The sequence below is a fragment of the Pristis pectinata genome, chromosome 5 (genome assembly GCF_009764475.1).
Source record: "Pristis pectinata isolate sPriPec2 chromosome 5, sPriPec2.1.pri, whole genome shotgun sequence".
In the NCBI taxonomy this organism is placed as follows: Eukaryota; Metazoa; Chordata; class Chondrichthyes; order Rhinopristiformes; family Pristidae; genus Pristis; species Pristis pectinata.
Genome location: NC_067409.1, coordinates 1,099,345 through 1,121,613, shown reverse-complemented (window position 1 = coordinate 1,121,613; position 22,269 = coordinate 1,099,345). Strand labels below are relative to the sequence as shown.

Below are 22,269 nucleotides of genomic sequence, written 5' to 3'. Positions count from 1 at the left end.
ATAGAACACGGAACACAGAACACTACAGCATGGTACAGGCCCTTCGGCCCACAATGATGAGCTGACATTTATCCTGCTCTAAGATCTATCTAACCCTTCCCTCCCACATAGCTCCCTATTTTTCTATCATTCTATCTAAGTGTCTCTTAAATCTCCCTTAAATGATAGATGCATGAATATGCAGGGAACATATTGTGAACAGCTGTGGCCCAGGCACCAATCCCACTGGTCACACACTGCCAACCTGAGAGTGATCAATTTATTCCCATCCTTTGCTTTCTGTCCAGTAACCCATATCAGTACATCACACCCATCAGTGAGTGCTGTAGCCTTGTTGACTGATCTCATGTGTGGGGAAAGGCTTCAGTAGATCCACACCCACTGCCTCCTCAGCTGCTGCCTATCATTTCCGTGTCACGTCCTCAGAGAAAGGGACTGAATGGAGCAGTCTGCTGGCAACAATGGACTGACACAGTCACTGGGCACCGTGGATAGTGGAGCATCAGCACCAGTGACACAGGAAAGGAGAGGCTGACACCACATATGGTGAACTGATTGTAACTTGCTCTGTAAGGAGCTTGTACGTTCTCCCCATGACTATGTGGGTTCCCTCCCACATTAAGAAGACGTATGGGTTAGGAAGTTGTGGGCATGCTATGTTGGCGCCGGAAGCGTGATGACACTTGCGGGCTGCCCCCAGAACACGCTACGCAAAGATGCATTTCACTGTGTGTTTTGATGTACGTGTGACTAATAAAGAAATCTTTTATCTTATGCTCCCGCACAGCCTGGCGTGCAGTCTCAGTAAAAGTTGCACTAAAGCTGAGCCTGCTACTATAGAATATATAGAAAGTAAAGGCTATACATTTTTAATTCATAGTCTGCTCTGTGTTTAAGATGGCTACTGGGTCTCCTTCTTCAGCTCAAGCGCGGGAAACATATAGCTAATTAAAGAAATAGCCCATTCTTAGGGAGACACTCTTGATTTAGTGTAGCTCATTAAACAGATGGTTATCCCATTCCTAGGAAGACACTGTTGATCTATTGTGTAGCTAATGTTCGTTAGGGCCAATGCGACCAATGATTTTGTAGCACTTCTGTAGTTGATAGTTTTCATAACTGATAAGCCAGGTGCCAGCGAGTCTTAGAACTCATAAGTAATAGAGACACATTGTAATGTTTTATAAGTGTTAGCCTTGTAGCGAATAAGCCTAGTATTGTTTTATACCTGATAGTTCTGTAGCCTAGTACCAGTACTCCCAATGCCCACAAATAATTGGGGCACCCTGCGATTGAGTCAGGAAATGACTGTGGCGAAAGACAAATGGTTGTGAGCCAGGAGACAACTGTGAAAGGAGGCAAATGGTGAAGGATGAAACTGTGAAGATAAGAGAGAACATGATGGATTGTAACAATGTAATTGAGCTATGAAAACAAGGTTTAAAAAAAGGCCAGCGAGCATAGCTCGGGGGCAGTCAGAGAGGGCAGTAGTCAGAGGGTGACTAGTAACTGACTGTCACAACTTTTCTAATCAAATAAAAGTTTAACTTCTTGAGGAATCTTCTGCTTCTTCTGGTCATCTATTTATTGCGGGGAACCACGACAAATTTGGTGCTGCGAGCAGGGTCGGAAAGAGACCCATAAGAAAAGAACGACAAATCAAGGACACTTCCTAGTCCCTAGGGGACCCGCACGAGATCAGCAGAGTAAAGGGTGACGACCCAGAAAAAAGATAAGCGTTTTCGCTGTTAATTCGGACCAGAACTCTGTTGGGTGTGGGAGGTCTCCAGACGCAGAAGTGTTAACGATTGTCGAAGGGTCTCTCCGATCCAAAGAATCTGGCATAAATTGAAATTAAAGGAGACTCAGAGGATTGATCAAGAAAACTGCGCAGTGGGGAGAGTAGAATAGAAAATGATTAAAGTAAAAATTCCACGTGGTGTTGGCAAGTCCCTGTGGATATCGCCTCGTAGGAGACGAGGTTCTGAACGGCCAGGGCCCCTGTGGATACCGCCTTGCAGTGAGCAAGGGTCTGCACGGACAGGGTTAGAGAAGTCCCTGTGGCTACCGCCTCGCAGGAGACGAGGATCTGAACGGACGAGGTGTAAAGGAAAGTTCTGCGGATACCGCCCTAGGAAGGGGTCTGCACGGGCAGAACAGAAGAGGTAAGAATCTTTTAATAAATTGGATGATTAAATAATACAAAAGCCGGCAAATTGGGCAGTAAAAATTCTAGAGTTAGGTGTAGAAGTAGTATAGGGAACAATAGCGCTAACAAGTGAGTTGTGAGATTCTGAGAAATACCCTGTAAAACAACATGATGGGAAAAGGAACTGCAGTTGAAATATTAAGTAAAAAATTTCCAGTATCTAAAAGTGATATCACAAAAATTTCGGGAAAATGGGAAGAGAACCGTGGATCTCGTTACGAAATGGCCAAAAGAGGGAATTTTTGACTTAAGTCTGTGTGAGGAAATGGAGGGGTTAATTAAAAACCACGACAGTTCGTACTGCCTTAGTAACAATTCCTGAGCATGTTAGAGTGACACCGAACGTCCCGTGGTGTATCAGTGAATGTTGGTGACATCTGCAGAAAGACAGGCAGGTCCATGGACAGCGCAGCGAGAGGAACGGTTGTACTCACCGTTAACCTGGCTGTGACAATTGTACAGACACAGAGAACCAGAAGAACAGTAATTACTGGAATTTGGAACAAAACCACAAAACACTGCGAGCACTCAGCAGGTCAGGCAGCACCTGTGGAAGTCAAAGGTGCAGTGGACATTTGAGCTGAAGACCCTGCACCAGGACTGAGAGGGAAGAGGGAAGATTGTCGGTGTCGGGGTAGAGGCTAGGAGGTAATAGCTGGAGCCAAATGGGATGATGGTCAGATGGGTGGGACAGAAGCTGGTGGGTGATCGGTGGAACGGGAAGGATCGGACATGATAGGTGAAGGTCGACAGGGCCACGGTAGACAGAGAGCAGGCTCTTCAAAATGGTCTCACCGATGTAGCAGAGGCCACATGGTGAGCACAGCCACAAACAGACCAGGTTGGAGGAGGCGCAGGTGAACTCACCAGGAAGGACTGTTTAGATCCACGGATGGTGGTGAGGGAGGGGGTGAAGGGACAGGCGTTACACCTCCTTGGGCCATCTCCAACTCCGACTGCCCCCGGTGCTGTCCCCACCCACACCCACCCCCGAGTGTCTCCCCACAAACCCCCGGTGTCCCCCCTCCCAAACAGCCCAGTGCTCCTCCCTCACACACTCCTGGTCCCCCACCCGATACCCACGGTGTTCTCCCCCCCCCCCCAAAACCCCTGGCGTCCCCCCTCCTTACATTCCCCGGTGTTCCTCCCCCCCCCCCCGTGTCCCCCCACGCCGCCGGTATACCCCCTCCCCACACACCCCCCCCCCCCCCGAAGTCCCCCCCACACTCCCGGTGCCTCCCTCCTCATTCACGTCCACCTCGTTTTCTTTTCCTTTTGTTCATCCTCCCACCCTCCCCCACCTGGTTCCCCCGTCCATCATCCCCTCCCCATCAGGCTCCACCTATCACCTACGCATCGCTATCCCACCCCCCACCCCCACCCCCCATACTCCGGTCATCTTTGCTCTGCCCTGTCCGGATGCTGGATCTCGATCCGAAACGCTGACTTCACTTTGTGTCACCACAGACCCTGCACACCCGCTGAGTTCTGTTATTGTCGAGGCACACAACTGGGGACTGCATGTAACGACGTGTTGTTGACAATAGCGCGCACACACACACACGGTACTTGCCATGCTGAGTATTAATAACAATGACTGAGACCCTGAATCGCCACTGTGCGTGGAGTGTTGGTGATAATTGCAGAGGCACATGGCGTGGGTCCGAGTTTATTCAGTGTGCACACCGTGAACCAACTTTATTTCCACGGGTTAATCAATCACTGAGCAAAACCGAATAATCCCAACCATCAAACATTCCGAATTAAAAAGCCCGCACAGTCTCACGGTGCGGAGCGAGTGTGTGGATCAGGACTGGTGAAACAACAAGCTGTCCGAGAAAGTGGCGGAGGCGGGGACAGTTACAACTTTTAAAAGGTATTTGATAGGAAGGGAGGAGAGCAACACGGGCCGAACACAGGCAAACGGGGTGAGCGTGGGTAGGCATCGTTACATGGGCTGAAAGGTCCCGTTTCTGTGCTGTATGATTCAATGAGTCTGGCGTCTCTGATCCAGGTGCCCGGGGGTGGGGTGGTCCGGGTGTTATGGGGGCAGGGTTTATTCCCGGTGGATGCACAGGGTCACACCCATGCAGTTCGCCCAGAAGTGGCATCCCCCGGGGAAGTTGCACTTGTACCACAGGTCATTATCGCATTTCACTGTGTGGACCACATAGCCATCGGGCAGGTCATGGTGGAAGTCCTCTGCTACAATTCTTGCATTTTTGCAGCCGAACCAGAAGCCGTTTGCAAAATCCCTGCCGTCCATCAGCTGCCTGACCAGGGTCTCGTCAACTGGCTTTGGGTCGGTGGTGTAGGAGACAACAATATTAACATTATTGAGCCTGAAAAAGTGAAAGTAATTACTGCCAATAACGCAGTGATTGCCAAAGCCACTGATACCATTGTAGACTCGCACTGACCAACGGACCCAGTCATATTTCTTGGCTAATGCTTCCAGTATGTAATGTGAACATTCCTTGTTATCTCTCCCACCCTTCTCCTTCACCAGTCTCTCCACATCTATCTCCGCCTGCTCTGCAAACTCATTGATGCACCGATCTACCATGGATTTCATTTTGCTCTCGGCTTCAGCCAATTTCTGGTTCCATTGCGCCTCCAGCGCCTTTTCATCGGTCCCGGTAATTCCAGCGTGTCCCAGCAGGGCGATCAGACCGATACAGAAGAGGTTCTTCAGTCGGGCGCAGAGCCCCTCCATCAGGCGCCGGTTCCTCTGGTCACAGTTCATGGCAGTGTCCAGGATGGATTTGCCAAAGACAGCAGTGAATCCCATCACCCCGTCATAGAGAGTGTGGAGGTTCTGGTCTCCCTTGGTCGCGTTGAAGTGTTTGAGGAACTCTTCCTTCTCCTTCTGCCGGAACTCTGGCGCTGCGTTGAGGATGTCCATGTACTTTCTGAACTGGTTCTTGAGGTTTTCCTCAATGGGGAAATACTGGTTGTTGATGGTGCTTCTCTCGATCTCCCGAAGGACTTCCGAAATCTGCCCCGAGATGACATCCAGCTGGTTCCTGACGGCCTGGAACTGCTCCTTCATGAAGGCCAGCTCCGGGCTGTCAACACTGCTCAAGGATAGTTTAACAGTCATTGATGCCACCCCAGTGATGGGGCCCAACACCCCAAGTGTGGAGGCCAACTTCTCTGTCGAATTAGCGAGTACCACCGCTGCCTGAGTGGCCTCGACAACGGATCTGGACAGCTCCAGGGCATCTATGGCAGTTTGAGACATGGTTTGGTCACCGCTCAGGCACTGTGGTCACGTCCTTCTCTGGAATCTAAATAGAAAGCCAGGCTTTTGTTGAAATGCCTGCAGTTTGTTTGGGGAGCTTCGTGCCAACTGCCAACTGAGGAAAGGAAGCACAAAGGAAACACCCTGTACAAAAGAAAAACAAGGTAAGGTTCCTTAATGACAAACAACCGGTGACTCTGACATCCACCATCATGAAGTGCTTCGAGAGGCTGGTCATGGCACGCATCAACTCCAGCCTCCCAGACAACCTCAACCCACTGCAGTTCGCCTACTGCCGAAACAAGTCTACAGTGGACGCCATCTCCTTGGCATACACTCATCTCTGAAGCATCTGGACAGCAAAGACACCTATGTTAGACTATTGTTTATTGACTACAGCTCTGTCTTCAATACAAGAATTCCAAGCAAACTCATCACCAGACTCCGAGACGTAGGACTCAACACCTCCCTTTGCAATCGGATCTTTGACTTTCTGACCAACAGACCGCAATCAGTGAGGATAGGCAGCAATGTCTTCAGCACGATTATTCTCAAAACTCGTGCCCCACAAGGCTGTATCCTCAGCCCTCTGCTCACTCCCTATACACTCATGACTGTGTGGCCAGATTCTGCTCTAACTCCATCGACAAGTTTCCAGATGATACCACCATGGTGGGCTGTATCTCATATAACAATGAGTCGGAGTACAGGAAGGAGATAGAGAGCTTAGTGGAATGGTGTCATGACAACAACCTTTCCCTCAATGTCAACAAAACAAAAGAGCTGCTCATTGACCAGGAAGGGGAGTGGTGCACATGTTCCTGTATCAATGGTGCTGAGGTCAAGAGGGTTGAGAGTTTCAAGTCCCTGGGAGTGAACATCACCAACAGCCTGTCCTGGCCCAACCATGTAGATGCCACAGCCAAGAAAGCTCACCAGCGCCTCTACTTCCTCAGAAGACTAAAGAAATTTGGCATGTCCCCTTTGACACTCACCAACTTTTATTGATGCACCACAGAAAGCATCCTATCTGGATGCATCACAGCTTGGTACAGCAACTGCTCTACCCATGACCAGAAGAAACTGCAGGGAGTTGTGGACACAGCTCAGCACATCACGGAAACCAGGCTCCTCTGCATGGACTCTGTCTACACTTCTTGCTGCCTCAGTAAAGCAGCCACATAATCAAAGATCCCACCCACCACAGACATTCTCCCTTCTCCCCTCTTCCATCGGGCAGAAGATACAAAAGCCTGAAAGCATGTACCACCAGGCTCAGGACAGCTTCTACCCAACTGTTATAAGACTATTGAACGGTTCCCTCGTACGACAAGATGGAGTTTTGACCTCACAGTCTACCTCATCGTGGCCTTGCACCTTATTGTCTGCCTGCACTGCACTTTCTCTGCAGCAAACTCATCACTAGACTCTGAGACCTCGGACTCAACATCTCACTTTGCAACCAAACCCTTGACTTTCTAACCAACAGACCACAACCAGTGAGGACAGGCAGCAACACCTCCAGCAGGATTATTCTGCATTCTGTTATTGCTTTCCATGTACTCCCTCAATGCACTGTTGTAATGAATTGATCTGTATGAACAGTATTGAAGACAAGTTTTTCACCTCACCTCCATACGTGTGCCAACAATAAACCACAAAATCTGCAGATGCTGGAAAACTGAAACAGAAAATGCTGGAAACTCTCAGCGGTTCAGGTAGTAACTGTGGAGAGAGAAAGTTAGGTCAGAGGGTGATCAGCCGGAAGTCTTGGTACATGTAGGTACCAATGATATAGGTAGAAAAAGAGAGGAGGTCCAGAAGGAAGATTACAGGGAGCTAGGAAGAAGGTTGAGAAGCAGGACCTCCAGGGCAGTAATCTCAGGATTAATACCTGTGCCACATGCTAATGAAAGTAAGAATAGCAAGATCAGGTAGATGAATGCATGGCTGAGTAACTGGTGCAGGGGGCAGGGCTTCAAATTCTTGGATCATTGGGACCTTTTTTTTGGGAGAGGTATGACCTATTCACAAAGGATGGGTTACACCTGAACTCCAAGGGGTTCAATATCCTGGCGGGAATGTTTAATATAGCTGTTGGGGAGGGTTTAAACTAATTTGGCAGGGGGAAGGAAACCAGGATGTTAAGATAGAGGAAGAGGTATATAGAAAAAGGTCCAAGACAGTGTGCAGCGAAGATGGTAAGAGGGACAGGCAGGTGAAAAGTCAGGATAATTTGCTGAACAATAGAAATACAGCGAAATCAGTAGCAGATACTGGTCTAAATGTACTATATTTAAATGCACGTAGCGTTAGAAATAAAGTGGATGACCTAGTGGCACAGCTACCGATGGAAAAAATATGACGTTGGCAATCACCGAGTCATGGTTTAATGACGGATGTGATTGGGAACTGAATGTCCAGGGGTACACAGTGTATAGGAAAGATAGGCGGGTAGGCAGAGGGGGTGGTGTGGCCCTGGTGGTTAGCAATGACATAAAATCAATAGAATGAAGAGACATAGGGTCGGAAGAAGTGGAATCTGTATGGGTGGAGCTAAGAAATGGCAAGAGTAAAAGGACAATAATAGCAGTGATATATAGGCCCCCTAACAGCAGCCGGGATGTGGACTATAAGTTACAGTTAGAAATAGAAAAAGTGTGTCAGAGAGACAACGTCGATAATTATGGGGGATTTTAACATGAAGGTGGATTGGGAAAGCCAAAAAGGCAGTGGATCTAAGGAGAGCGAGTTTGTGGAATGTCTACGGGATGGTTTTTTGGAGCAACTTGTTGGTGAGCCCACCAGGGGATTGGCTGTTTTGGATTGGGTGCTGTGTAATGAACCGGAGGTGATTAGGGAACTAAAGGTAAAGGAACCATTAGGAACTAGCGATCACAATGTGATTGAGTTCATTTTCAAATTTGAAAAGGAGAAGCCAATAGCAGGTGTATCAATATTTCAGTGGAACAAAGGAAATTACAGTGGCATGAGAGAGGAACTGGCCCAAATTGATTGGAAAAGTAAGCTAGTTGGAGGGACGGCAGAGCAGAAATGGATGGAATTTCTACAATAAGGAAAATGCAGGATAGATGTATTCCAAGAAAAAAGGTTGAATGGAAAAATGGCACAAATGTGGATGACGAGGGAGGTTAAGGCTAAAATAAAAGCAAAAGGGAGGGCATGCAAGGAAGCAAAAATTAGTGGGAAAACAGAAGACTGGGAAACTTTTAAAATCTTACAGAAAGAAACTAAGGAGGTCATTAGGGAAGAAAAGATGAATTATGGAAGGAAGTTGGCAAATAACATTCAGAAGGATACTAAGAGTTTTCTTATATATACGGAGAGTAAAAGAGACACGGGTTGATATAGAACCAATTGAAAACGGTGCGGGAGAGATTATAATGGATAACAAAGATGGCAGAGGAACTAAATGATTATTTTGCATTGGTCTTCACTATGGAGGACATCAGCAATATACCTGTAGTCAGGGGTCTCGGGATAGAACTGAGTTCAGTCAAGATTATGTTATGGACTCAGTGAAAGTCCCTTTAAGATAGAGAGTGTGTGTGTATGTGTGTGGGGCGTGCTTACGTCAATAGAAGATAAAGGACGTAATGACGTTGTTGAAGAAGTCAGAAGAAGAAGAAGAGAGAGAGAAGGGAGAGAGACACCAGCCTGCTTGTTTTCTCTATCGATGGATGAGAAACAATAACTGTGTTTGCCACTGAAATCCATGTATGGAAGTTGGAAGTAATCCGGTGGAGTTCACTTTGTTGCTGACCTGTAGAGGGAAACAGGTATTTGTATGTGGACGACCACGGTTCGGATGCTTTTCGGGGTGAGGAAGTCACTACCGAGTAAACACTGGAGTGTCGTTTGGGTTCCATCGTGGAACATTTGGATTTCGTATGTACTCTCTCTATGTTTTTCTACATCTACATCTTATCTTCAGACAACGGTGGTTGTTGAAGAAGCCCTTGCTCATGTTTCACCTTATGGCTTGCGGAACTGAACTTTAAGAACCATTCCGGAACTAGGAGTTTTGGACTTTGTCACACACACACACGACGAGTTTAGTTTTGGGGTTAACGTTCAAGGTTTAACATTTTTGAATTCTAACATACTAACATTTTTACTTTTATTTTACGTATTATCATAAGTAGTGATTAATAAAATAGTTTTTAACACTGAATCATGCTCAGTGTGTTTCTTTTGCTGCTGGTTCGTGACAATTACTAGAGAGAAGGTGCTCGGGAAGCTAAATGGACTAAAGACAAATAAGTCTCCTGGACTGGATGAAGTGCATCCCCGGGTTCTGAAGGAGGTGGCTTTAGAGATTGCAGAGGAATTGGTCATAATTTTCCAGGCATCAGTAGACTCCGACATGGTTCCGGAGGACTGGAAGGTTGCAAATGTAGTTCCGTTGTATAAGAAAGGTGGGAGGCAGCATAAAGGAAATTACAGACCTATTAGTCTGACATTGGTGGTGGGAAAGTCATTGGAATCGATCCTCAAGGATGAGGTTATAGAATACCTAGAGGTGCAAGGCAAGATAGGTCCAAGCCAGCATGGTTTCATGAAGGGAAGATCCTGCCTGACCAACCTATTGGAGTTTTTTGAGGAAATCTCAGGTAGGGTGGATAAGGGAGAGGTTGTGGATGTTGTGTATTTAGACTTTCAAAAGGCCTTCGAAAAGGTGCTGCACAAGATGCTGATTAATAAGATGAGAGGTCATGGAATTACAGGTAGGATATTAGAATGGGTGGAGCATTGGCTGGTTGGCAGAAAGCAAAGGGTGGGAATAAAGGGATCCTGTTCTGGTTGGCTGCCGGTTACCAGTGGTGTTCTGCAGGGGTTGGTGTTGGGGCTGCTTCTTTTTACATTGTACATCAGTGATTTGGATTATGGAGTAAATGGTTTTGTGACTAAGTTTGCAGACGACACCAAGATAGGTGGAGGAGTAGGGAGTATTGAAGAAACAGGAAGGTTGCAGAGAGACAGTTTAGGAGAATGGGCAAAGAAATGACAGATGAGATTCAATGTTAAGAAATGTGTGGTTGTGCACTTTGGAAGAAGAAATAAACAGGCAGATTATTATCTAGATGGGGTGAAAATTCAAAGTACAGAAGTGCAAAGGGACTTGGGGGTCCTCGCGTAGGATACCCTAAAGTTTAAGCACCAGGTTGGATCAGCAGTAAAAAAAAGTGAATGCGATGTTGGCATTCATTTCGAGAGGTATAATGTATAAAAGTAAGGAAGTGTTGATGAGGCTCTATGGGGCACTGGTGAGACCTCATTTGGAATACCATGCGCAGTTTTGGGCCCCTTATTTTAGGAAGGATGTACTGATGCTGGAGAGGGTTCAGAAAAGATTTACGAGGATGATTCCCGGAATGAAAGGGCTTACATACGATGAGAATTGTTGGCTCTTGGACTGTACTCACTGGAGTACAGAAGAATGAGAGGGGACCTCATAGAAACATTTCGAATGTTGAAAGGACTGGACAGAATAGAGGGTACCAGTTTAAAACAGAAATGAGGAGAAATTTCTTTAGCCAGAAGGTAGTGAATTTATGGAATTCTTTGCCACGTACAACTGTGGAAGCCCGATCATTGGGGGCATTTAAGGAGGAGATTCATAGGTATCTAATTAGTCAAGGTATCAAGGGATATGGGGATAAGGCCGGAAATTGGGGCTAGATAGGAATAGTTTTAGCTCATGGAGCAGACTCGATGGGCCGAATGGCATACTTCTGCTCCTTTGTCTTGTGACCTTGTGATCATCAGAACTTGAATATAACACGCTGCAGAGAACGTGATAGAGATGGATGGGAGCGAGGGAGAGGGTGAGGCCAGGGGGTAATCTGATCACTGGGCAGTCAGTTGGTTACAGCAAGTGTGAGGTGTTGCAAATATCAATGTCAATCTGGAGTCACGGAGAGAGCAAAACGGAGCCTAGATCACGGCAGCGACGGCCAGTGGCGACGCCGAAAGAGAGGGTGAGATTACTGAAGTTGGAGAATTTGATATTGAGTCCGGGAGGTTGCAACGTGCCCAGGTGGTCGATGAGGTGTTGTTCCTCAGGCCTCGCTGTAACGGGGCAGGCTGTGCAGGAACGGCGAAGGCTAGGGAGAAAGGTGCAGACAAAAGGAAATGTTCAGTAGGGGGAGGGGGAGGAGGGAGGATGAGGGTTGGGGGGAGAATGAGGGCAGACACGCAGGAAATACGTGTGAGGGTCCATCGATGAGGCAAATGGGAAGCCACACTGTCGGAAGAAGGAAGACATTTCTGAAGTTCCAGTCAGCCTCATCTCGACCTCCCCCACCCTGCCTTCTGTGAGGATGCCATCTCCTGTTCTCAATGTCTCCACCACATCTGCTCCCAGTCTGAGACCCAATATTCGACGGCTTATGAAATTTCCTTCTTCCCGAAACGTAGCTTCCCCTCATCCGTATTTGATGGAGCAATCACACACATCTCCATTTCCGCTCTCAGCCCCTCTCCCCCGATGGAACAGAGATGTGTTCACCGGTCCTCACCCTTCACCCCACTGCGTCCTCCATCATCCTCCACCATTCCCGCCAGTTTCAACAGATCCCACCACCAGTCACAGCTCCCACCTTGCCCTCTCATTCTGCTTTCCGTGACTCCCTGGCCTGTTGATCCCTCCCCACTGACCCCTGCAACTGTCGGAGGAGATGGCTCTGAGGGTGCAGTCAGGCAGAGTGATAGTGATAGGAGACTCGATAGTCAGGGGGATAGACAGAGTCTGCATCTGCAAAAGAGACGCCAGGATGGTGTGTTGCCTCCCAGCTGCCAGGGTCAAGGATGTCTCTGAGTGGCTGCAGAAAGTTCTTGAGGAGGAGGGTGAACAGCCAGAGGTTGTTGTGCATGAGGTAGAATGAGGTCCTGCAGAATGAGTATAGGGTATTAGCCAAGAAGTTTAGAAGCAAGACCTTGAGGGTAGAAATCTCCAGCTGTCACATATATATTGAAACACACAGTGAAATGCATCTTTTGCGTAGAGTGTTCTGGGGGCAGCCCGCAAGTGTCGCCACACTTCTGGTGTCAACAATAGCACGCCCACAACTTCCTAACCTGTATGTCTTTGGAACATGGGAGGAAACCGGAGTACCCAGAGGAAACCCATGCAGGCACAGGGAGAACATAAAACTCCTTACAGATAGCGGCCAGAATTGAACCTGGGTCGCTGGTGCTGTAATAGCATTATGCTAACTGCTACACTATCGTGCCTGCGCTACCTCAAAGAACTAGAGTAAGTTTGTCACATAGAACCTGCCCTTCCCAAATCCATGCTGTGTCTGCTTGATAGAACCATTTCTATCCAGATGTCTCACGATTTGTTCCTTAATGATATCTTCAAGCATTCTCCTGACTATAGACGTTAAGCTAACTGGCTAAAAGTTACCAGCCTTTTGCCTACATTCTTTTTTGAACAATGGCGCGACATTCACTGTCTTCCAATTTGCCAGGACCTGCCTAGAGTCCAAAGAATTGTGGGCATGCTATGTTGGCGCCAGAAGCGTGGCCACACTTGTGGGCTGCCCCCAGAACACATTACGCAAAGATGCATTTCACTGTGTCTTTCGATGTACATGTGACTAATAAAGATATCTTATCTTAAAAATTTATCACAATAATTGGCCGCGACTTAGCCAATATAGTCGCAATGGCCACTAATTTACACTCCTCCTCCCAACTGATCAGGCCCTCGGGAGGGTCTCGGTTCATAACTTCAGTTCTCCCTTCATGCAGACAACTTAGTCTCCATATACTGCTGGTGCCTGACAGTAAAGGCAAACCTATCCTCTGAATCCTGGGGTTATGGAATACTCCAGAATGTCTGACACTATAAAAATCCTTGTCTTGGTGTCCAGTTCCTGCAAAATCGTAGTTGGGTTCACCACGATCAGACGCATTCAAGGGGCGGTCTAATTCAGGGTGGTAGAATCAACCATCAGCCAATATGCCCCGTCCGGTTTCTTTACCGGCCAGACCGGGCTACTTGTGACCGATTGTGTAGGCCTGACTATTCCCAATTCCTCTAAGGACCGGATAACATTGATCACCGCATGAGCTGATTCTGGTCTTATGTCGTTTGATAAACAGATACTATTTATGGGGTTTGTGTATCTCTCCCGCTGTACACACTGGATCCATTGTCACCAGCCCACAACCCTGTTTATGTTTTGCCCATACATCACAAATATTTGCACATATCCATTCTGCTGCCATACTCATATCTCACTCACTGCCCACCATTGTTGCTGCGACACCTTGTGCTTGATTTGGCAAGCCCAGCCCGGCTCGTTCTGTCCCATCCCCCAGCGGATCGCATTCTCCCATGGGGATATAATAACTCCTAACTCAGTAAGCACATCCACACCCGGGGTGGTTCCCTGTGTTTGCACACACCCAAAATCGTGGGGGAACTAGTCTCCCCATTATTTCTACAAGTTGTGGTTCGCTTAATCTTGTTCTGTTCGATCCTCCTCCTACCCCCACAATCTCCAGTTCCCTGCATGTGGTGGGGAGGGCTAGGTTAGTTATCGATTCCACTCTCCCAGAGTCTATTAACATTTGATGCTGCTGGCCCCAAACAGCCCTGCTACATACATCCTCAGGGCTCTGGTTCCAACCCTGGGGGCCAGTGATCCCTGTCCTGTCTTGGTGCTGCCTTTCGAATTATTTCTAACTTCTTCTCGCTTACCTCTCCTACTTTCTGGTCCTCAGAGCGGTGGGTGGTTGCAGAGGGAACGACCTTTCTCCTGTCCTGATTCCAAGACACCCTTCCTTCCTCGCCTCCTCCCTTGCCCAACACTGGAACTTCCCGTGCCCCTTCTTCCCACAGTTTTCACAATATATGCCAAGGTTTCCCCGTCTATTCCCACATCACCGAGCTCGGTGTCCGGTGCCCCTGCACCCGAACACTTTCCTGCTCCAGGCTTTTCTCGAGGTTCCCCTGGGCTCCCCATCGCTGCTATGTTCACACTCACATCCTCTGGGATCTTCTGTTTTTCCTCTCATCTACTTCACTCTTCCAGCATCGGTATCTCCCACTGATAGTCCAAACCTCAATGATTTCAACTCAGTTTTGCTTTCTCCGGGGCACACACATTCATTTCCTGTAAATTGTGCACAGTGAACATTGATATTAGAGCCTTCCAAAATCCTGGATTTGCACACACAGGCAAACATGTGTTAGGTAGTCTGTCCAACATCATTTGCAACTCAACAGCGGACAAAGGTTTATGTACTTCTGTCTCTTCTGTGATCTTTCGGACCCTTGCACCATCGCCCTCTTGTTCCACCGTTCTCCTGACGCTGACCGGTGCCAAGGGGACCCACTCTAATTCCCGGCCATTTCCCTCACTGGGTCCCGGGTCACTGAGTCCTTCTTGGCTCGGATACAGACTTTCTGAATCTCTGACTCTCGGGGGTTGCAGGTTATGGCTCCCCTCCATTCATCCTCCTCATCTCCCAGGTTAGCAGGGCAGGGTAAAGGCAGACAGGATGATAGTGAGACGAGACTTACAAGTTAGGGGGGCAGACAGGAGATCCTGTGGCTGCAAAAGAGACTTCTGAGTGTGTTGCCTCCTGGGTGCCAGGGTCCAGGACATTTTAGAGGGGCCCAGAACATTCTCAAGGGGGAGGGGGAGCAGCCAGAAGTCGTTGTTGTGCACGTTGGCACAAATGATATGGGTAGAGAAAGGGATGAGGTCCTGTGGAGTGAAGATAGGGAGCTAGGGTAGTAGTGAAAGAGCAGGACCTCAGGGGTAGTAATCTCTGGATTACTCCCAGTGCCACACGCTGGTGAGGGTTAGAATAGCTCATGGCAGATTAATGTGTGGCTGAAAAATTTGTGTATGAGGCAGGGATTCAGATTTTTAGACCATTGGAATCTCTTTTGGGGCAGAGGTGACCTGAACAAGAGGGACAGGTTACACCTGAACTGGAGGACCACCAACATCCTGGTAGGCAGTGCTACTAGGGTTGAGTTTAAACTAGATTGGCTGGGGGGTGGGATCCCAAGCATCAGGGAGGCAAATGAGAGGCTGGAAAGTGATGCAGAACTCAGTGACAGCAAGTTGAATGGGCCTGACAGGCAGGAGAATGGCCAGGGGCGAGGAAAGCCCATTGGATTACATTGCATTTATTTCAATGTAAGAGCTCTGACAGGCAAGGCAGACGAACTCAGCATGGATAGCTCTGTGGGACTGGGATATTACAGCCATTACGGAAACAGGGCTAAGGGAGGGACAGGACTGGCAGCTGAATGTTCCAGGGTACAGGTGCTTTAGGTGGGAGAGAGGTGGAGAAAGAGGGGAGGGGGAGTTGCATTGTTGATGAAGGGGAATGTCACAGCAGCAGTCAGAGATGAAATTACTGAAGGACCATCCAGTGGGGCTTTATGGGTGGAGCTCAGAAATAAGAAGGGGATTGTACTATAGGCCCCCAAATAGTCAACAGGAATTAGAGGAACAATATGCAGGGAGAATTGTGCAGAGTTGTAAGAATAATGGGGTTGTCATAGTAGGGGATTTTAACTTCCCTAACATGGACTGGGACTGCCGTACTGTTAAGGGCTTAGATGGGGTGGAATTTGTTAAGTGCGTTCAGGAAACTTTCTTTGTGCAATATATAGAGGGCCGTACAAGGGAGAGGGCAAAGCTTGATCTGCTCTTGGGTAACAGGATGGGTCAAGTGACTGAGGTGTCAGTGGGGGAGCACTTTGGGACCAGTGACCATAATTCTATTAGTTTTAAACTAGTTATGGAAAGGGACAGATCTGGTTCACAGGTTCACGTTCTAAATTGGGGCAAATTGAATTCTGACAGTTGTAGACAGGAGCTTGCACAGATTGGAGGAGGTTATTTGTGGGCAAACGGACCACAGGCAAGTGGGAGGCTTTTAAAGGTGAGACAGTGAGAGCTCATGGTCCACATGTTCCTGTTAGTGAAGGGCAAGGCTGGCAGGAGTAGGGAACCCTGGATGATGAGGGATGTTGAGACCCTGGCCTGGTAAAAGGAGGCATGGGTCAGGTACAGGCAGCTGGGATCGTGAATCCCTGGAGGTGTACAGGGGATGCAGGAGAGTACTCAAGAAGGAAATCAGGAGGGCGAAAAGGGGGCATAAGATAACTTTGGCAGAGAAAATGGTAAGCACATGATGAAATAGGCCAAAGTCAGCATGGTTTCCTCACGGGGAGATCTTGCCTGACAATTCTGTTGGAATTCTTTGAGGAAGTAACAGGCAGGATAGACAAAGGAGAGTCAGTGGATTTTGTTTACTTGGATTTTCAGAAGGCCTTTGACAAGGTGCTGTACATGAGGCTGCGAAACAAGATAGGAGCCCATGGTATTACAGGAAAGGTACTAGCGTGGATAGAAGATTGGCTGACTGGCAGAGGGCAAAGAGTGGGAATAAAGTGGGCCTTTTCTGCTTGGCTGCCGGTGACTAGTGGTGTTCCGCAAGGGTCGGTGTTGGGTCCACTACTTTTCACGTTATATGTTATTGATCTGGATGACAGAATTGATGGCTTTGTGGCCAAGTTTGCAGACGATACAAAGATAGGTGGAGCAGCAGGTAGTGTTGAGGAAGCAGGGAGTCTGCAGAAGGACTTGGACAGGTTGGGAGAATGGGCAAAGTGGCAGATGGAACACAGCGTAGGGAAGTGTACGGTCATGCACTTTGGTAGAAGGAATAAAGGCGAAGACTATTTTCTAAACAGGGAGAGAATTCAGAAATCAGAGATGCAAAGGGACTTGGGAGTCCTAGCGCAGGATTCCCTAAAGGTTAACTTGCAGGTTGAGTCAGTAGTAAGGAAGGCAAATGCAATGTTAGCATTCATTTCGAGAGAACTGGAATATAAAAGCAAGAATGTAATGTTGAGGCTTTATGAGGCATTGGTCAGACCACATCTGGAGTATTCTGGACAGATTTGGGCCCTATATCTAAGGAAGGATGTGCTGGCATTGGAGAGGGTCCAGAAGGGGTTTACGAGAATGATGAATATTGAAAGGCCTGGATAGAGTGGATGTGGAGAGGATGTTTCCAGTAGTGGGAGAGTTTAGGACCACAGGGAACAGCCTCACAATAGAAGGATTTCCCTTTAGAACAGAGATGAGGTGGAATTTCTTTAGCCAGAGGGTGGTGTATCTGTGGAATTCATTGCCACAGACGGCTGTGGAGGCCAAGTCACTGAGTATATTTAAAGCGGAGGTTGATAGGTTCTTGATTAGTAAGGGCATCAAAGGTTACGGGGAGAAGGCAGGAGAATGGGCTTGAGAGGGAAAAATAAATCAGCCATGATTGAATGGCAGAGCAGACTCCATGGGCGGAATGGCCTAATTCTGCTCCTATGTCTTATGGTCTTAGATTAAGAAAAATCCAAAGAGATTTTATAAGTATATTAAGGGAAAAAGAGTAACTAGAGAGACAACAGGGGTTAAAGACCGAAGGGGCACCTTTGTGTGGAGCTGCAGGAGATGGGCGAGGTCCTTAATGAATATTTCTCCTTTGTTTTTACCTTGGAGAAAGACATGAAGACTGATGAACAGTAAATGGGGAGGTCTTGGGTACAGTCCACATTACAGTAGAGGAGGTGCTGGATGTCTTAAAAGGTATGAAGGTAGAGAAATCTCCAGGGCCTGACCAGGTATATCCACAATAACACTGTGGGAAGCCAGAGAAGAAATTGCGGGAGCCCTGACTGAGATATTTGCGTCATCGTTAGCCACATGGTAGGCTGCTCTAGAAGGTTAGCTCACGTGGAATCCAGGGAGAGCTGGCTAATTAGATACACAATTTCTACCATTGGCTTGATGGTAGAGAGCAGAAGGTGATGGTCGAGAGCAGAAGGTGATGGTCAACAAGACTACAGCACTCACCATTGGGTGTAATGTTCTGATCTGGATACAGAATGAGTTGTGGCACAGAAAGCACAGAGCGGGAATAAATTGATCCCTCTGAGGTTGGCGGTCTGTGACTGAAGGGGCTCAGAGCCTGGGACCCAGCTGTTCACAATATCTCAATGATTTCACTGAGAGGATGCGATATATTTGCTGATGACTCAAACTGAGTGGGACTGAGAGTGGGATTTTTTTTAATTCTTTCAAGACACGTGGGTTTCACAGGCTGAGACAGCATTTCATTGCTCATCTCTAATGGCCCTTGAGAAGGTGGTGGTGAGCTGCCGCCTTGAACTGAGGTGTGGGTATACACACAATGCTGTTCCAGGATTTTGAACCAGCGACGATGAAGGAACGGTGATATATGTCCAAGCCAGGATGGTGTGTGGCTTGTAGGGCAACTTCCTGGTGGTGGTGTTCCCCATGCTTTTGCTACCTTTGTCCTTCTAGCTGATTGAGGTTGTTGGTTTGGAAGGTGATGTCTGAGGAGCTTTGGTGAGTTGCTGCAGTGCATCCTGTACATGGCACCAACTGACGATACTGTGTGTCAGTGGTGGAGTGAGTGAATGGTTATGGATGAGCTGCCTATCAAGCGGGCTGCTATGTCCTGTGCAGTGCCAAGTTTGACTGTCACTGAAGCTGCACTCATCCAGGCATGCTAATTTGCTAGGGCATTTTGAGATAAAGGAGGAGGTAGTGTTGGGTCTCTGAAAGAACATTAAGGTGTATATGTCCCCGGGACCTGATGGGATATACCCCAGGTCATTGCGAGAGGCAAGAGATTAGATAGCGGGGGCCCTGACCATTATTTTCGTGTCTTCTGTAGCCACAGGCAAGGTCCCGGAGGACTGGCGAGTAGCTAATGTTGTTCCATTATTCAAGAAGGGAAACAGGGATAATCCTGGAAACTATAGGCCGGTGAGTCTCACGTCAGTGGTAGGGAAGCTGCTGGAGAGGATTCTTAGGGAAAGGATTTATGAGCATTTGGAAAACCATGGCCTAATTAGGGACAGTCAGCATGGCTTTGTGTGGGGCAAGTCATATCTTACGAACTTGATTGAGTTTTTCGAGGACGCAACGAAGGTGATCGATGAAGGTAGAGCTGTGGATGTTGTCTATGTGAATTTTGGTAAGGCTTTTGACAAGGTCCTTCACGGGAGACTCATCCAGAAAATTAAGATGCATGGGATCCATGGTGAATTGGCCATTTGGATTCAGAATTAGTTTGCCCGTAGAAGACAGGATAGTGACAATGCGACTTATTCTGGCTGGAGGTCTGTGACCAGTGGTGTTCCACAAGGATCTGTACTGGGTCTCTGCTGTTTGTGATGTCTCTAAATGACCTGCATGAAAACACGGATGGGTGGGTTAGTAAGTTTGCAGATGATATGAAGATTGGTGGTGTTGAGGATAGTGTAGAAAACTGGCAAAGGATACAGCAGAATATAGATCAGTTGCAGATATGGGCAGAGAAATGGCAGATGGAGTTTAATGTGGCCGAATGTGAAGTGTTGCACCCTGGGAGATCAAATGTAAAGAGACAGTACACTGTTAATGGTAAGACCCTCAACAGTTTTGATGAGCAGCGGGATCTTGGGGTCCAAGTTCATAGCTCCCTGCAAGAGGCTACACAGGTTGATAGGTCAGTAAATAAGGCATCGAGTTCAAGAGTCAGAAAGTTATGCTGCAGCATTATAGAACTCCAGTCAGGCTGCATCTGGAGTATTACATTCAGTTCTGGTTGCCCCATTACAGGAACGATGTCGAGGCTTTGAAGAGAGTGCAGAGGAGATTTACCAGCATGCTGCATGGATTGGAGAGCAGGTCTTATGAGGATAGGTTGAATGAGCTGGGGCTTTTGTCTTTGGAGAGGAGGACGATGAGAGGTGACTTGCTAGAGGTGTACAAGATGATGAAGCATAGATAATGTAACACTATTACAGTGCCAGCGACCCGGGTTCAATTCCGGCCGCTGTCTGTAAGGAGTTTGTATGTTCTCTCCATGTCTGCGTGGGTTTCCTCCAGGTGCTCTGGTTTCCCCCCATGTTCTAAAGATGTGCAGGTTAGGAAGTTGTGGGCATGCTACGTTGGCGCCGGAAGCGCGGCAACACTTGCAGGCTGCCCCCAGAACACACTACACAAAAGATGCATTTCACTGTGTTCCGATGTACATGTGACTGATGTGCTATTTCCCTGCTGTGTGACTGTGACCCTCTGTCCCCCTCACTGCCCCCTCCCTCCCCCTCTCCCCCTCCCCCTCACTCCCCACCCACCCTCCCCCTCTCTCTCCGCCATCCCCTCCCTCCCTCTCCCCACCGTCACTCTACCCCACCCCTCCCACCTCTCCCACACCTCCCTCCCCAATACCCCCTCCCCCTTCGCCCCCATCCTCTCTACCCCTCCCCACCTCTCTCTCTCCCCCTCACCCCGACCTCTAACTCCCCACTCTTCCACCCTCCCCCTCTCCCCCCTCCACACCACCCCTCCCATCTCCCCCTTCCCTCCCATCTCCCCCATCCCCCTCCCCGCCTCTCCCACCTCCCATCTTCTCCCATTCCCCCCTCTCCCTCCTCTCCCCCCTCCCATCTCCCCCCTCCCCCTCCTCTCCCCCCTCCCATTTCCCCCTCTCCCCGTCCCCCTCCTCTCTCCCCCTCCCATCTCCCCTCCCCCTCCTCTCCCCCTCACATCTCCCCCTCCCCCTCCTCTCATCTCCCCCTCCTCTCCCCCCTCCCATCTCCCCCTCCTCTCCCCCCCATCTCCCCCTCCCATCTCCCCCTCCCCTCCTCTCCACCCTCCCATCTCCCCCTCCCCCTCCTCTCCACCCTCCCATCTCCCCCTCCCCCTCCTCTCCCCCTCCTCTCCCCCCTCCCCCTCCTCTCCCCCCTCCCATCTCCCCCTCCTCTCCACCCTCCCATTTCCCCCTCCCCCTCCTCCCATCTCCCCCTCCCCCTCCTCTCCCCCTCCCATCTCCCCCTCCCCCTCCTCTTCCCCCTCCCCCTCCTCTCCCCCCTACCATCTCCCCTCCTCTCCCCCTCCCATCTCCCCCTCCTCTCCCCCTCCCATCTCCCCCTCCTCTCCCCCCCCATCTCCCCCCTCCCCCTCCCATCTCCCCCCTCCCCCTCCTCTCCCCCCTCCCATCTCCCCCTCCTCTCCCCCCTCCCATCTCCCCCTCCTCTCCCCCCTCCCATCTCCCCCTCCCCTCCCCCCTCCCATCCCCCCCCTCCCCCCCCTCCCATCTCCCCCCTCCCCCCCTCCCATCTCCCCCCTCCCCCTCCTCCCATCTCCCCCCTCCCCCTCCTCCCATCTCCCCCTTTCCCCCCCCATCTCCCCCTCCCCCTCCTCTCCCCCCTCCCATCTCCCCCTCCCCATCCCCCCACCTCCCATCTCTCGCCCCTCCCCCCCACCTCCCCCTCCTGCCCCCCCACCTCCCCTCCTCTCCCCATCTCCCCCTCCCCTCCCCCAGCTCCCCCTCCCCTCCCGCCTCCCCCTCCTCCTCACTCCTCTCCTCCCCCCCCACTCCTCTCCTCCCCCTCACTCCTCCCCTCCCATCCCCCACTCTCCCCCCTCCCCTCCTCTCCTCCCCTACCCTCTCCCTCTCCCCTCCCTTCTCGCCTCACCCTCCCCCTCCCCCTCCCCCCAACTCCTCCTCTCCTCCCTCCTCCCCCCCCCCACTCTGCCTCTGCCCCTGCCCCTGCCCCTTCCCCTCTCCCCGGGCCTCCCTCACTGCCGCCGCCCCTCACTCCCTCTGCCCGGACCGTGTCCGTTCTCTCACCGCTCCGAGCTCCAGCATCGCGCCCACCGCTGGAGCGGCCCCGGGCTGCGGACCCGGTCCCCGTGACGTCACGCACTGGAACCCCGCCTCCCGTCCCGATCAGGGGCGC

At 49.7% G+C, this 22,269-nt stretch overlaps 1 protein-coding gene across 1 annotated transcript; it reads right to left on the bottom strand.

Annotated features, from left to right (window-relative positions):
* Positions 1–3,882: 3,882 nt before the first annotated feature.
* LOC127570692 (protein rapunzel-like) lies at positions 3,883–22,269 on the bottom strand. The gene is made up of 3 exons (XM_052016472.1): positions 22,161–22,269; positions 14,474–14,602; positions 3,883–5,597 (listed from the first exon to the last, which is right to left on the bottom strand). Exon 3 carries the CDS (start codon positions 5,451–5,453, stop codon positions 4,266–4,268), a length of 1,188 nt encoding a protein of 395 aa, XP_051872432.1. The 5' UTR covers positions 5,454–5,597; positions 14,474–14,602; positions 22,161–22,269; the 3' UTR covers positions 3,883–4,265.

Coding starts and splice junctions, on each gene's coding strand:
- LOC127570692 (XM_052016472.1), bottom strand. CDS start 5,453: ATGTCTCAAACTGCCATAGATGCCCTGGAGCTGTCCAGATCCGTTGTC.